The sequence below is a fragment of the Sceloporus occidentalis genome, unplaced genomic scaffold (genome assembly GCF_023333645.1).
Source record: "Sceloporus occidentalis isolate IW3139 unplaced genomic scaffold, rSceOcc1.0.p SCAF_9, whole genome shotgun sequence".
Classification (NCBI taxonomy): Eukaryota; Metazoa; Chordata; class Lepidosauria; order Squamata; family Phrynosomatidae; genus Sceloporus; species Sceloporus occidentalis.
The window spans coordinates 45,005,175-45,021,308 of record NW_028316989.1 but is presented as its reverse complement, the minus strand read 5'-3'; the positions used below and the strand labels follow the sequence as shown (position 1 = coordinate 45,021,308).

General features: G+C 39.9%; 1 protein-coding gene across 1 annotated transcript; it reads right to left on the bottom strand.

Moving 5' to 3' along the window:
* Window positions 1-3,159: 3,159 nt before the first annotated feature.
* Window positions 3,160-8,201, bottom strand: LOC149307440 (lysM and putative peptidoglycan-binding domain-containing protein 4-like). Its single transcript, XM_089538057.1, has 3 exons — window positions 8,115-8,201; window positions 5,734-6,021; window positions 3,160-4,094 (listed from the first exon to the last, which is right to left on the bottom strand). Exons 2-3 carry the CDS (start codon window positions 6,004-6,006, stop codon window positions 3,522-3,524), a joined length of 846 nt encoding a protein of 281 aa, XP_089394183.1. The 5' UTR covers window positions 6,007-6,021; window positions 8,115-8,201; the 3' UTR covers window positions 3,160-3,521.
* Window positions 8,202-16,134: the final 7,933 nt, after the last annotated feature.

Below are 16,134 nucleotides of genomic sequence, written 5' to 3'. Positions count from 1 at the left end.
TTAGGAAATGCATTTCTCGCTCTCACCTTCACCTATGTGTTAGCTTTCCTTCCTGGCAACTACACTGCTGTGGCCTTGTTAGTGGGTCTTGGAAAATGTGTTAAGTTCCTTTGGCTAAAAATAATCAATGCAGCTACAGATGCTTAAAATTGGACCACCGTTCCTTTTTTAAGTCCTGAAACTGCCTCTGTGTCACCTTTTTCATTTTAAACATGTTATTGGGGTAAATTCAGACAAGCTAAGTAAAATGCAAGGATCCCTGTGCAAAACAGTTACTTATTTTAAAAGATGTGTGCTCATGAATGAAAAGATAAAGGAAGAAGAATCACAAGGCTTCAGTTTTCCACTGTTCTCCATTTGGTGTTTACACTCCACAGATGTGTTGGAATTAAATTCGGCATAAAAGCAAAAAAGACCAGGATGGGTAACTGGAAGAACAGGAGGCTACATTAGCCTCCCTAGATCTTGAAGGGCTGCCTCTTCCCACCTCGCCCTTTCCTGCCTCCAAATGCTCTCAAGGGGGGATTTTCATTATGTTTTGGGGTCGTTGGCTATTTTAAGCCGGGAGAGTCCATCTTTAACAGTAGAAAGTAAGCAGAAGTTATTTTCTGTTTCTAATAATAATAATAATAATAATAATAATAATAATAATAATAATTTATATCCCACCCCTCTACAAGATGCAATTGGGGTGGCTTCTTGGGTCTCTCTTGGGTCTAAATTGGCCACAGGTGGGCCCAAAAATGTGGTGGAAATGCTGCCCATCTCCTGGAGGGCATTTGGGGAGGAAATAATTTTTGAGGGGGGGACAGAATTGCAAAAAATGTGCTTGACCTGGGAGGGGGGAGCAAAGGGCCTCCAAACATGGTGAAAATGCCCACTATGACTTCTAGAGGACATTTCAGGGCATTTTGGAACAAAATAAAGTTAGCTCTGGAATATCTGCAGGCCACACTGTGCGCACTCCTGGCTTAAACACACATATGTGTTAAAGGAACTGAAGGATTTTTTTCGTATTGTAGGTTGAGGTGGCTGATTAAGTAGAATTAAAAGAGAAGCTCTCCCCTTTGGAAAATACACCAAGATGCAGCTCTCACGTTGAAAGGGTGCTAAATCAAAATTTCCTATTGTGAAAATATAAAATAGAAATGTGAGGGTAACAAACTCTAAAATGTTGCATTCCTCGTCCAGGCTTAACTCAAGGTGTAAGCAGATGGGAAGTCTTGCTTTGAGGCGCATGCTGAGGCACTCGTCAAAGAACGAAGTATGAAGATTCGCAAACTTGGAATAGTTTAAGTACTGTAGGGCTGACATAATGAATTGCCTATTTCAGATTTACTCAGTTTTGTGCCTCCTACCAAAATGTTTTGGATGACAGCTCCTGTCAGGCTGTTGCCTCTGTCAGTGGTAAGGGATGATCAGAGTTATAGTCCAAAACATTTTGGAGAACATTTGGTAAGACACTCAAGATACTGTATATGTATGTTTTGGCTAGTCCTAGAAAAATCAGTGAGCTATGGAAGAAATTCAGACAATGGAGAAATTTTGTTCACATAGCCATTTCATTTCAGGGAGTTTACTAAGTATTTCCCCATATGATTGGGGTTGCAAACTTAACAAACATAAAGACTAGATTGAAATGAAAGTTGCGATTCTTCGGAAACTGACTTCAGCAGCCAATATTGTCCTCAGATTACATGGAGTCCTCATGTTAAAATTCCTCTCTGTCTTGCTCTTGCTGCACCTCTTGAAAAGCCCACATCACGCGGCAAAGAAGAGGTGTTCAATGAGTCATATCTGCCAGTTAGAAAAGTATGGATGAGTGCCTAGCCAAACCAGAGAACATCTCCATATTTTTAAAGTTCCACGGTTTTTCCATATCTATAACCATCCATGTCTCTTCCTCCTCAGCTGCTATAAAATAGATTTCATTGCCTTGTTTTCTTGCTCGAATATTCCACATACATCTGCTTTCCCTTTTTTGTCTTTAACCTACTTAGTGTTAGCCAAATCCTGCTCTGTTATTAACAGTGTTGGTTAAGGTACAGGTGAGACGGAATGGAAAGTAATACTTGGGATTCTGGCATGGATCTAAAGGGAGTGTCTCACGCTGCTCTTTGGAAGGCTTGTAGCTGCAACAGATTTAGCTGTTTTTTCCACTGCAGCCAACTTTTACTAGTTTCCATGGCCATGGATTTAGACTTTGAGAGAACTGTAAAAATATGTGTGGCGGCTCATTTCCCCCACTCCTTACCAGCCATCAATATGCAAAAAGGGTGCAAAACTGAGTAAGAACAGCTTTACTTTTGCACCGTTCTCTTTGAATCACCCAGTCCTTGCCAGGAGATTAAATGAAGAATGTTTTAGCAGGCCAGAACTTGGTATTAGTTGCAGTGGCCTGGATCAGTTGAATGGAGATACTTAAATGGTAGCCCTGGTGCTCATGTGTGCTTGGTGCCCAAATTATGCCCTGGTAGCTTAAGATGACTGAGGTCGGTTCCACATTTTCAGAGTGAATGTAGAAAGGGAGGACTCCTCTCCCCCATGAACAGGATCCTACCATTACCTAGACCAGTGGTTCCCAAACCTTGGTCCTCCAGGTGTTTTGGACATCAGATCCCAGAATTCCTGACCATTGGCCAGGTTAGCTGGAGCTTCTGGGAGCTGAAGTCCAAAATACCTGGGGGACCAAAGTTTGGGAACTGCTCAACATTGATTCCCATACTTTGATCCTCCAGGTGTTTTGGACTTCCAACGCCCAGAAGCCCCTGGCAGCTTGGCCAACATCTGGAATTCTGGAAGCTGAAGTCCAAAAGATCTGGAGGACCAAGGTTTGGCAACCACCTCTGGTAACAGATGCTAGAGGCCAAAGCTATGTGGATCCCACATTTAAGAAGGGAAAGCCCTCTGGCCTCAGGTATGGAAAGGAAACAAGCCTTCTGTCCTGGAGGAATTTCAAAATCCTCTCCATTTTGAGCATGACTAAGAAGCATGCATATCAGTGTTTTTAGCTTTTATCATGTCCTACATTTTTCATGAACTGCGAGAAAATTACCTACCAAATAATTTTGGGGATCTGGCTATGTCTGTTTCCACAAGATGGTCGTGATTCCACCCATCCAGAAAAAGGCAATAAAAGCCAAACTATATATAGGAGGGCAGTGGCAAGTTTATTGGGAGTTGCACAGAACAGCAAAAGGGCTGCATGGGTGATGGGAATACACCCCTTTTCCTCAATCCCATTTCCTCAGTTGACTGTGTTTCTGAGATTGCTTCGATGCTTGCTGAGGTATGTGTGTCTGCTGTGTGTGTCTTGCACACCTTTTTCTGCTGTCCAAATCCCACCACTGTCTTCCTACATGAACATGGCAAATCTGTACTTGAACTGCCATAGTTCAAGTCTCATTTTGCCCTTGTTTCCCTTGGCCTCTTTTGCGAGTCCAGTTCCAGCAACTCACAGTCGTTGTCCAGAACGTTATGTCAAAAGCACCAAGTCTCTTGCCCACTTTTGACAGGTGGACTCATCCCCCTTCTGGAATGAACGTTCCTTTGGGGGTATGAGCCATTGGTGGGTATTCCTCTGGCCGAAGGTGGACCGGTGCTCCCACAGCTAATCCGTGCAATGAGTTATTGCCTGTCATATTGGAACCGGCGTTGCTGGTCACTTCCAGCTTCTGGGTTTTAAAGTACACAATATAAAACACGGGCAAAACAATTCCTATAAGGAGCATGACAAAGACTGCATTCCACCACTGTATCCCACAATCGGCCCCACTGCTGGTTTCTTTCTGTCGTGGAGGTGAACAGTTTGGAGTTTCGATGCAATAGTCTGTGCTCCGCAAGACCGGCACCTGTGCAGCTTGTTCAATTTTCTGGTCAATGCCTCTGAAATACTGATCAATTTTCTTGCCTTCCTCGAAGCTGTTGTCACCGTCTTTCGATTCAGGCAATAACAGATCAGCACTCTGAGGGCGCAGCAATTCCTCACTTGTTTCTGTTAATACACCATTGACCTTCACTGGGATTTTGATGGATTTCAGAGCGTACAGGTCTTGCTCCCGGATAAAGTTATTGATCCGTTTGATATCTGCAACCTAAGAATTCAGAAAGAGAAATATCACTGTTTGCTGGTAAGTACATGAATATATAATGTATGCAAGTCAGTCTTTCTAGCTTGGACTTGGTATGAAAATGCAGTGGGGACCATAGTTGTATTTTTAGCCACTGTTGTAGAACTGTTATCAAGATCCTCGTGGCCAACCATGCTCAAGGTGCCTGGACTTTTGACAGAAAAGTATGTACTTGTCTGTGTGAGAGAGAGAGCAATGGCAATAGGGACTTTTGTCACTACAAGAAAAGAGATTCCACCTAAACATGGGGAACACCTCCTTTATTGTAAGAACAGTTTGACAGTAGAATAGATGACCTCAGAAAGGATACTGGAGTCTCCTTTTGAGGTTTTAAAACAGCAGTTGGATGAACATCTTTCAGGAGTGCTTTAGGCTGTGTATTCTTGGGATTGGATTACATGGCCCCTGTGGTCTCTTTTCAGATTCTATGATCTCAGGAACATGCCTATTTTATTGCAGTTTTTTGTCTTCAGACACTAGCTGTTGTTGTTGTTGTGTGCCTCGAGTCATTTCCAACTTAAGGTGACCCAAAGGTGAGTTTATCATGAGGCTTCCTTGGCAAGGTTTGCTCAGAGGAAGTTTGCCACTGCCTTCCCCTGAGGCTGAGAGCAAGTGACCTAATATTTTCCTGGGTGGGCTGTAAGGTTCTGATTATTGTGCGGATGCGAAAAAATGATGATCTTACCCGATATCCAATGTGAACAGGCATGCTTCAGCGTGTGTGTGTGTTCACACTGCTGCCATTGAATAATATGGGGTGTGGAGATTCATAGGCACTCAAAATCGCAGGTCGGAAGCCTGCCAAAATGGCAAGCCCACTGTATGTTGGCTGTATAATTTTATACTTTTAACTAGCTATATTAATGTGAAGTTATTAATTGTGTTTTTAACACTGTGGTGTTTTAAAGCATCTTTTGTGAACTGCCTTGGGTCCCCTGTAGCAGAAAGGTCGCATATAAATGAAAATGACAAATACAAATTAGTATTTGCTAATGTAGATATTAGACATCACTTTGCTGATTGTTGATCTGATAGCTGTTTTTGGAAACAATGCTGAATATACTGTAGCTCAGTAGTAGAAGACCCCACGTTCAGTCCCTCATTCCTTGGGTAGAACTAGGATAGGCTTGGAGAGATTCTGCCAGTCAGTGCAGACAGTACAAAGCTAGACAGAGCAATGGTTTCATTCTGTGTGGAAGACAACAATTTAAATTCTAATTATAATCTTTGGTCTGATCTAACATGGCAGTGCATGTCCTGATCAGTCCTGATCTTCACGTTATGCCAGGTTTTGATCCTGCTCTCCCCAACTTCACCCAGTTGTTCTGATGAAGGCGAGTAACTAAATTGTGTCATCTGAACAACACAATGACTGAGACAATGGCACGTAAGGCATGGAAAACTCCCAGCCTGGATTGTTTTGTTAAGCACCACCCTTGGAAGCAGATGCCTTCCGAGAACTGCCTGTCAACTGGACACACCAGAGCACTCTCCCTCGGTATGCAACACCCTCAGCTAGAAATTAATTCCATTAACTGTGTCATTCATAAGAAAACCATGTACATAAAAGAGGTTGGTTCCTTGAAACCAGGTAGCATCTTACTTTGCATCCATACTGCAGGGCTAACTTGTTGAGATTGTCATCTTTTCTGACTTCTCGCTCCAGTAACACCACATCCCCAACTTTCTCGCAGGAAGCGTTCCTCTGCTGGAGCTCCTTCCCTCTCGCTCGTAATTCCATTACATCAAGTTCTTCTTCAGATGATTCATCCGAATCAGACTGTCCGCTTCTAAACAAGTAAACCTGGCTGTTGGAGAATGTGCGGACAGTCGTAGGAGCTTGGAAGGACCTGATTGCCTCTTGCTTTAGCCTCATGTTTTACAGCAGTCTCTGCAGGAGAAAACGAACGGTTTGGAATTTAAAAAACTTAGTTATGAAATGTGTGACATAACTTAATTGAGATTTGGGACAATACACAGAAACTTCCCCTCACCAGCCTGGTATCAGAAGGTGGATTATTCATTACGCTTGCTAAGCTTGTGTGCCTTCAAGTCATTTCTGACTTATGGCAACCCTACAGCAACCCTTTCATCGGGTTTTCTTGGCAAGTTTTGTTCACAGGTGGGGTTTGCCATTGCCATTCTCTGAGGATGAGAGAGTGTGACTTGGCAAGGTCACCCAGTGGGTTTAACATGGCTGACCAGGGATTTGAACCATGGACTGCAGAGTCATAGTCCAAAGTTCAAACCACTACAACACTACAAGACCTCAATTTGTGCCTGTCCTGCTCTCTTTGGGATTTTGGAATATTTACATAGAATCATGCTGGAGGACCTACAAATGCCTAGAGAAGTGTTTTCTGTAGGAACTTCTAGGTTCTCCAGAGAAACTCTGCTGAACCTCTGGCAGAATTGTGCTGGAAGACTTAGAAATTCCTAGAGGGAACATATTAATCAAAACCGCAAATAATCAAAGCCGCAAAAGTCAAAGCTACAAATGTGGAGGGCCAAGTGTATATGTAAATATTCCAAAATCCCAAACACATCTGATCGTAAGCGTTTTAGATGAGAGAGACTCAACCATACTGTAATCCAATGCATTATGTAACCACTCTTAAGTTTCAACCAACTAACCACTACACCACATTATCTCTACCAGTATCCGCCAGAAGGCATTACAGCAAGAAGTTCATACCTTTCAGGCAGCTGGGGTTTGTCAATGATTTGCCAGTGGCTGACGTATAGCAGGGTATCATGAAGAAGCATGCAGGAAGGTTTTAAACCAAAGGTTGCCCTTGTGTTCCAAGTGACCAAAGGTTTCTTTCACAGGAGTGGTTTGCTTGTTTTCCAAGGCTATGGGGCTACTGAAAAGCTCAATGTCTTGCTCTAGAACTGGTTATGGGGTGGTCCACCAGGACCATGGAGACATGCTAGATCTTGGATAAGCAAAGTGAGCCCATCGGGGCCCCTAGTGTGGCCCTGAAGGGTTGCCTTATGGTCACCAGAAACAGCTTGAAGGCACACAACAACAAACCCAGAACTAGACACAGTATTCCAGGCAAGGAATAGGGTCTATCTATCTATCTATCTATCTATCTATCTATCTATCTATCTATCTATCTATCTATCACCTCACCATTTTCCTTTTGGCCTGGACTATCCTATTATCCTGATACCCAGGGCTATGTTGGCCATAGAGCAAATCCAATAACATCAACAATCAACCAAACAGTTATACCTTTATTGACCAACCAAAATGCAAAATAGACATGTTGTATATTGCAGGTTAGACAGACAGACAGACAGACAGACAGAGTATATTGACATCCCTTGGAGTGCTGTCGCTCCATCCTATGCAATCCTGGGATCTGCAGTTCTACAAGGTCTTGAGCCTTCTCTGCCAAAGAGCGCTGAGACCTCCCAAAACTACAAGTCCCAGGATTTTGCAGCCATGGCAGTTAAAAGTGGTGTCAAACTGCACTGTGCAGATGCAACCTCAGCAAAAATCCCAACACATGAACTCCAGTTTGTATGTGTTTGTGTGTGAGTGTATTCACACAATGCACTCTCTCTCTTAACCAAAACACCCACCCACACCTTGGCAGGGTGCCCAGGCGCCCTCCTTTTCCCAGACAGGTCCTCCATCCATGCCAACCTTCTGTCTAGGAGGAATTCCACAATGCCCTCCATCTTGAGTCTGACCAAGAAGCATGCACTGACATTGATATGAGTGCTTTTAGCAATTCTTTGGTCAGGTCCTCCATTTCATTCCTGGGGGACACTTTTTTGCAGTGCCTTGTCCTCCTTTGCAGTTGTGACCTCTGCTCACCTTTGGAAAGTACACAAGGAAGACAAACTCCAAGTGGGATCACAAAAGGAGGGTTTGGAGAGAGGTTTCCAGCCTAGGAAGCCCCTTTCCAGCCCAGTTTGCCCCCCATTATTGAGGACCCCAATCCAGCTGCCTGCCCCTTTTCCTCTACTGACCTGCTTCCAAACTGCTCCCCTTCTCTTTATCTCTGGCTCCCTCTTTTGCAATCAGGCTCAACCTTTACTGCTGGTTGCTTTCTTCCCTTCTCCATTGGTCAGAACATCTGAAGAGAGCCAGGGAGCAGCCAATCCCTTGCAAAGATTAGGTCTGAAAGGGGGAGTCCTGGGTTCAAGTTTGACAGAGCAGTCAGCGCTGGAATGTGGCTTAGGCTTAAAGGGAGAGGAGGCTTATTTTTCCCATTCCAGCCTCCACTGAAAAAGGAGGAGGAATAAGGCTGCAGCTGCACTGCAGAAATAATGAAATATATATATATACAAATATATATTGCATTATATATATATATTTGATACTGTTATATGTTATGGGACATTTGGGATCTGTATAAAAGCATCAGCAAAATACAGTAACACTTAATCTTCGTCGTATCCCAAACCCTCCCATCCACAGTAAAAATACAATTAAAGTTATTAGCAATTATTAAAACAATAATTAAAAATATGAAAATAAAAATGGAGCAGAGGAGATAGGGCAGCTGCTGAACAATTTGATTAAATTAATAGGAGATTGCTAGATATTATCACATCCAACACAACCTTTCGGAAAACCTTTCATAAACCTTGCATAACCATTGTATTAAAATCATATTTCAAAACAGAACACTTTACAATTGGTTCTATATAGCTTTCTCAACTGTTTGGTACCATTTTCTTCTTATCTTTTCGCCCAGCTTCAACCGAATTTGGCTATATCTCCTTACCTTCTCTTTTTTAAACTAAGTATTTCTTTCATAGTTTTTAAAGCTGTTAGTTTTATTAGTTTTGGAACTAAAAGTGTGCATTCAAATACGTCGTCCGCAAATGAAGCGTTAATTTCCAAAAAGTGCTTTCAGAGAATTGGTGCTCAATAACTGAGGTCCAATCCACACTGGAGAAATAATCCAGTCTGAGACCGCTTTAACTGCCCTGGCTCAATACTAGGCAATTGAAGAGTAGTATTTGAAGGAGAGGAATCTAGCTTGGAATGTGAACTAAGTTTTTTAAGGCCTTGATGGGGAATAGTCCAAGTGTTTGTTTGCATTGCTCAATGCCCCAGGTGCAAGAAATGTTGATCGCCTTACGTAAAGTGCGTGGGTGTTTGTAGCTCATCTGATTAACTTGTTTAATGTAGGGCAACCTTACAAATGCCTGCTTAGATGCCAGTCCCTTACAAATGCCTGCTTAGATGCCAGTGGTGAAATCTTCTTCTTCTTTGGTGGTTGTTGTGTGCCTTCAAGTCATTTCTGACTTTTGGTGACCCTTAGGCAAACCTATCGTGGGGTTTTCTTGGCAGGGTTGGATCAGAGGGGGTTTGCCTTTGCCACCCTCTGAGGCTGAGAGAGTGTGACTTGTCCAGTATCACCCAGTGGGTTTCCATGGCCAAGCTGGGATTCGAACCCTGAGTCTCTCTAGTCAGTGCTGAAACACTATGCTGGCTCTTGTGAGTCCAAAACACACTACAGAAATAATCCAGTTTGACACCACTTTAACTGCCCTGGCTCAGTGCTAGGGAATCCTGGGAATTGTAGTTTATTTCGGCACCAGAAGAGAAGGCTCAGTGTCTCACAAAACTACAGTTCCTAGAATTCTCTAGCATTGAACCAATGTGGTCTCAAACTGGATTATTTCTGCTGTGTGTTTTGGCCCACGGAGGTCTTCCAAAAAGAGTTTGGATGGCTGTCTCACAGGAGTATTTTAGGATCTGTAGTTTTGTGAGGCACCAGCCCTCTTTGGCAGAGAAGGCTAAAGAACTTGCAAAGCTACAAATCTCAGAGGATGGAGCTATAGCACTTAAAGCGTTGTCAAACTGCATTATTTTTACAGTGTAGATGTGCCCATACTTTTAGTGCTGCATTTGCCTTTGTTTCATACAGCTACACAGTTGTTGTTCCGAGCCAAGGCTTCATCAGCAGCTGTTCAAATTGGCGCATGGCTCTAAAGTTTGTCCAGTCCTTGCATTATGAGCTATTACAACCCATAAATCCTTTTAGCAATTATTGCTTTTGACATGATCCTTAATTTGGGATTCATAAAAAGCTGAGGTTAGTGAGATCATTGGTCGTCTTTTCCTTCGTACTTGTCCCAGTGGGACTCCGTCTTAACAAGAATAATGGCAAAGCGTCCATGCGGTTCTACTAACAAAGCAGGAATACGTGAAGGAAGCCTTTTTAAAGAACCTCTTAGCATTTAAAACACTTTTAAAGAGAAAGAAAACTATTTATTTATTGGTATTTACTTGTTTGCTAACATGTTTCTGAGAGCCAGCATGGCATAGCAGTTTGAGTGTTGGACTAGGACTCTGGAAACCAGAGTTCGAATCCCAGCTCAGTCATGTAAACCCACTGAGTAACCTTAGGCAAATCAAACTCTCTCAGCCTCAGAGGATGGCAATGGTAACCCCCCTCTCAGGAAATTGGGGGGGAAATCATATGTTCACCTTAGGGTTGTCATAAGTCAACCATGACTTGGAGGTACACAACCACAACAATATATTATCTCAGTCGTCCACAAAAAAACGAATGTGTGAAGGGGTTCACAAACTTTTGTCCTTCACATGTTTTGGACTTCAGCTCCCTGTTGGTCAAGTTGGCTGGGGCTTCTGGGAGCTGCTGTCCAAAACATCTTAAGCAGACTTATGTTTGGGAATCACTGTATTAAAGTATATGAAGTATATGAAGAATTTTCACTTGGTCAAGTACTATCTACAGAAGAGGTGGGCAACTATGGAAAGCTAAGTGGTCACATTTATCCCCTAGAAGATCTTGGAGGTGCATCCCCACCACTGTTTGTTGTTGATATTCACTGCCCTTGAGTCGATCTTGACTCATGGCAACCCTGTGGATGAGACATCTCCAAGACTCCTTGTCCTCTATTGCTCTGTTTAGGTCCTGCAAACTCATGCCCATGATCTCCTTAATAGAGTCCATCCATCTAGTATGTGGCCTTTCTCTCTTCCCACCTTCCTCCATCTTTCCCAGCATTATTATTTTTTCCAGTGAGTCGTGCCTTCTCATGATGTGTCCAAAGTACGACAGCCTCAGTTTTGTTATTTTGGCTTCTGGGGAGATCTCTGGCTTGATCTGCTCTAGGACCCATTTGTTTGTCTTCTTGGCAGTCCATGGGATCCTCTGCCTCTCCAACACCGCATCTCAAATGAACTGATTTTCCTCCTATCTTCTTTCTTAACTGTTCAGCTCTCACATCCACACATGGCAATAGAGAATACAATGGCTTGTATGATTCTCACTTATTATTGTTATTGTTGTTGTTGTTGTTATTATTATTATTATTATTATTATTCTTTTGTGCTCATTTGTATATCTTTCCATTTTAGGATCTTTTCCAGCTCTTTCATAGCTGCTCTCCGCGTTCTTAACCTTCTTCTGATTTCCTGGCTGCAGTCCCTGTTCCTATCAACGCTTCATCCTAGGTATGAGAACTCTTTTATTTTTTTTTTTTTTTTTTTTTTTTATTTGTAATTTTTATAGGTTACATAGTATTGGCGAAAGTTAAATACATTATCAATACATTTTCCAGTTATCATAACATAAAACCTGTTTCTGTACCTTCTATTCCTGGACATAACAAGAAAATGAACCTTCTTCATTTTTATGATTCTTCCAACCTCCTATGACTTACTCAATAAATGATATATCTCTTGTTAATCTTAAAAGAAAAGTTTTTAAATTGTTTCTTTCACCTATTATTGTCTTCCTTAATTTGTACTGATGAGTACAAATATTAAGTAGCAATTACCAAATTAATGAAATTCCCCTTTGCTTACAATCTTCTAAGCCTAACTACTTTTTTACATTACTTTGAGTATACCTTTTTTTTTTTTTTTTTTGTTCTCTTTTTCCAAATCATGCTTAGACTGTCTAAATCAGGTATATACATAATTCTCCTTAGTCTCTTTTTAAGGAGTAACATAGGGTAAAAACAACAACAACAAGACAATTGTTTTCAAAGAGACATAATTTCCAGTCCTTCCATTTTCTCTTTTTCTAACTTAATTGATATAACTGCCAAGTAACTCTTCCAGTTCATAAGATGCTTTTCCATTTATTCTTTAAAAATTGATGGAAATTGTCCCAATATTGGAGAACATGATCTTCTGTTTTGTCTTTCATCCAACACGTTAATTTGTCCATTTCAGCCATCTCGTATAGCTTGATTAGCCATTGTTCAGTTGACGGTGCCTTTGAATTTTTCCAAAGCTTTGCGTAGATTATTCTTGCACATGTTAAAGCATAGAATAAAAATCTACCATTTTGCTTAATAAGATCATTACTTATCATGCCTAACAAAAAGACCTCTGGTTTGAAGGGAATTTGGATTTTCATATCTATTTTTAGACATTTATGGATATTAACCCAAAACTGCTTTGCTATTTTGCATGACCACCACAAATGGAAAAATGATCCAATTTTTTCCTGGCACTTCCAACAAATGGGATTTGTATTTTTATACATATAGGATAGTTTTTTAGGGGATAAGTGCCACCTGTATATCATTTTGTAGACATTTTCTCTTAGTTCCTGCGAAGTCGTGTTTTTTAGGCTCTTTGTCCAAACTTTGACCCACTCTTCATAATCCAAATTATGGCCTACATTTTGCGCCCACTTTACCATAGAATGTCTTATTATTTCCTCCTCTGTATCCCATTCTTGTAACATCTTATAATATCTGGAAATCAATTTCATTTTCCCCTTTAATGTAATTTCTTCCCACTGAGTTTTTTGGTTTTCTATCCCATTTAATTTTTTGTCAATTTTCCATCTTTCATATAGTTGTCTATATAGGTACCAGTGGCATATTATACCAGCTTCCTTAAGTTCTGCCTGAGATTTTATTTTTACTTCGCCCTCTACCGTATCTGACAATAGGTCTGAGTATCTTAGCCACTTGAGCTTTGCAATGCCTTCTTTACTAAAAAAGGCTTCATGGGGTGAGCACCATTGTGGAATATTTCTACATAATCTTGTTTTAAGTTTTTCCCATACAAAGAATAAAGCTTTTTTGACAATATGATTCTTAAATTCTTTATGTAACTTATCTTTCCCGTAAAAAATATATCCATGCCACCCATATCTCATGTCTACACCTTCAAGTGCTAGAAGTTTATCGTCATTTAATAATACCCAGGTAGAAAGCCAATTTAGTACTGATGCAAAATAATACAATTTCAGGTTGGGTAGACCTAGTCCCCCCCTGATCTTACAATCACATAAAATTTTTTGATTAATCCTTGCCCTCTTCCCACTCCAAACAAATTTTAAGATATCTGATTGCCAGTTTTTGAGAGGTTTGAGAGAGTGAAGAACAGGTATGGCTTGAAACAAAAACATAAATTTGGGCAGTACATTCATTTGTATTACTGAAATTTTCCCCAGAAGAGACAACTGTAAATTTTCCCATTTCTTTAGATCCAATTTTATTTTACCCCATGTTTTTTCATAATTATTATGGTAAAGATCTGTATTTTTTTTTGTTATTTTTATACCTAAGTAGTTGACTTCCTTTTCAATACTCAACCCACTTCTAGCCATTAGTTCCTGTTCTTCACTTTTTACCATATTTTTTGTTATCATTACAGTTTTCCCTTTATTCACTTTTAAACCGGAAATTTCCTCAAAATTTTTCAAAATATCCATCAAGGGCTTAATTCCTTTCATCGGGTTTTCTAATATAAAGACAATGTCGTCTGCAAATGACCTGAGCTTAAATTCGTACTTCTTAGTCTGAACACCTTGGATTGCCTTCTCATCTCTCACAGTATTACATAAAGCTTCCAAGATGAAGATAAAAAGGAGTGGGGATAGGGGGCACCCCTGCCTCGTGCCCCTAGCAATCCTAAATTCCGCTGTTTTACTTTGATTTATGATTAGTCTTGCCTTTTGGTTGTTATAAATTTCCCGAATCCACTTAACAAAAACTGGACCGGCCTTAATTTTTTCTAACATAGTAAACATAAAATCCCAACTAACATTATCGAAAGCCTTTTCTAAATCTGTGAAGATCAGTGTTAACTTCTTTTCATTGTGGCTTTCGAAGTATTCAATCACATCTATGATGACACGGATGTTATCCTTGATCTGCCTTTGCGGTAAAAAGCCTGCTTGATCTTTGGAAATCCAGATATTTAACACTTTCTTCAATCTCTCAGCAAGGATTACAGCAAAGATTTTGTAGTCTGCGTTCAGAAGAGATATTGGACGATAGCTCTTCATGTCCAATAGATCTTTGTTTTCTTTTAATAACAGGGTGATGTTTGCATTGTTCCATGAATCCGGAAATTTTTTAATCCCGATAGCATTGAAAGTCATCTTAAGTGGTAACATTACTTCATCCTGAAATTTTTGGTAGTATTCTATTGGAAAGCCATCAGGGCCTGGTGTCTTTCCCTTCTTGCCTTTCTTTATTGCTTCTATTACTTCTGCTATGGTTATTTGACCATTTAGGATATTTCTTTGCTCATCATTAAATGGTGTAAGGCCTGCCTTTTCTACAAATTCCTCTACTTTATTTTTGGATATTTGATGTTTTTTATATAAACTAGTAAAGTAGTTTTTGAATTCTTCCTTGATTTCTGATTGATTCATTGTCATTTTACCTCCTTTGGTCTTAATCTCTGTTATAATGTTTCTTTCTTTTTGTTTTTTTAATCTATAGGCCAACCACCTGCCAGGTTTATTTGCCTTATCAAAGAAATTTTGTCTCATATATCTAAGTTTATTTTGAATTTCTTCATTTTCTTCCAATTCTATTTGTTTTTTAAGTGTCTTAATTTCCTTTTTAGCAATTTTGTTCGTTGTGTTTTCATGTAGTTCTTTTTCTTTCTGTCGTAATTTTTGGTATAGTAAATTCAACCTTTCTCTTTTCCTCCTTTTTATTATTGAATTTTGTTGAATAAAAAAGCCTCTTAAGACTGCTTTGGATGCCTCCCAGACTACAGTTATATCAATGTCATCTTTTATGTTCTCTTGGAAGTAGTGTTTTAACATTTCTTTTCCTTTTTTCAGAATTTCTTCTTTAAATAAAAGGGAGGTATTCAATCTCCATAGTAATTCGGTTGGTTTAAAATTCATCACCATTTCAATGGGGTTGTGGTCAGATATAGTTCTAGGTTGGGAGTCTATAGATATTATATCTTTACAGAGTGTTTTAGAGGCCATAAAGAAATCAATTCTAGATAAGCTTTTATGTCTCTCTGAAAAGAAAGTAAAATCCTTAGCCTCTTTGTACTTAAATCTCCAAACGTCTATCAAAGCATGTTCATCCACTAATTTCTCAAAAGCTTGTGGGAGTTTCCCTTGTGTTCTTTTAATTTTAGTTTCAGATTGACGGTCCAGTTCCGGATTAATTACACCGTTCCAGTCTCCCGTTATTAACACTTTATCATAGTTACAGTTTCTAAGTTCTGAATTCAATTTTGCATAGAATGCATCTTTTCTATCTAATGGGGCATATATTCCCACTACAAGTTGTTTCCCTTCTAAAAACTCAACTTCAATGCCAATATATCTTCCATCATTGTCTGAAAAAATGGTTTTTGCTTTGAATCTATTATTAACATAAATGACCACTCCTTTTTTCCTTTGGGTGCTTGCTGCTATGAATTCATTTCCCAGTCTATTATTTTTTAACAAACGAATATCTTTCTTGTTAATATGAGTTTCTTGTAAAGTAATAACATCAAGTCTTTGTTTAACTAAATAATGAAAAACTTTTTTGCGTTTTTGAGGGGAATTCATTCCCCTCACATTCCAGGATAATATTTTAATTTTCTGCATTTTATATTTTGTTTTACTTTGTTATGTTTTCCTCTAGGCCTTTTTGACCCTCTTGACCCTCTTGATCCTCTTTTTCCTTTTTCTCTCCCTTTTCTTCCTCTTCTTTGTTTTCCTCCTCTTCCACTTCTGTTGATCTTTTTTCCAAAATTTCACGATTTTTCCTAATAAAATCCTTCATTTTCATCACT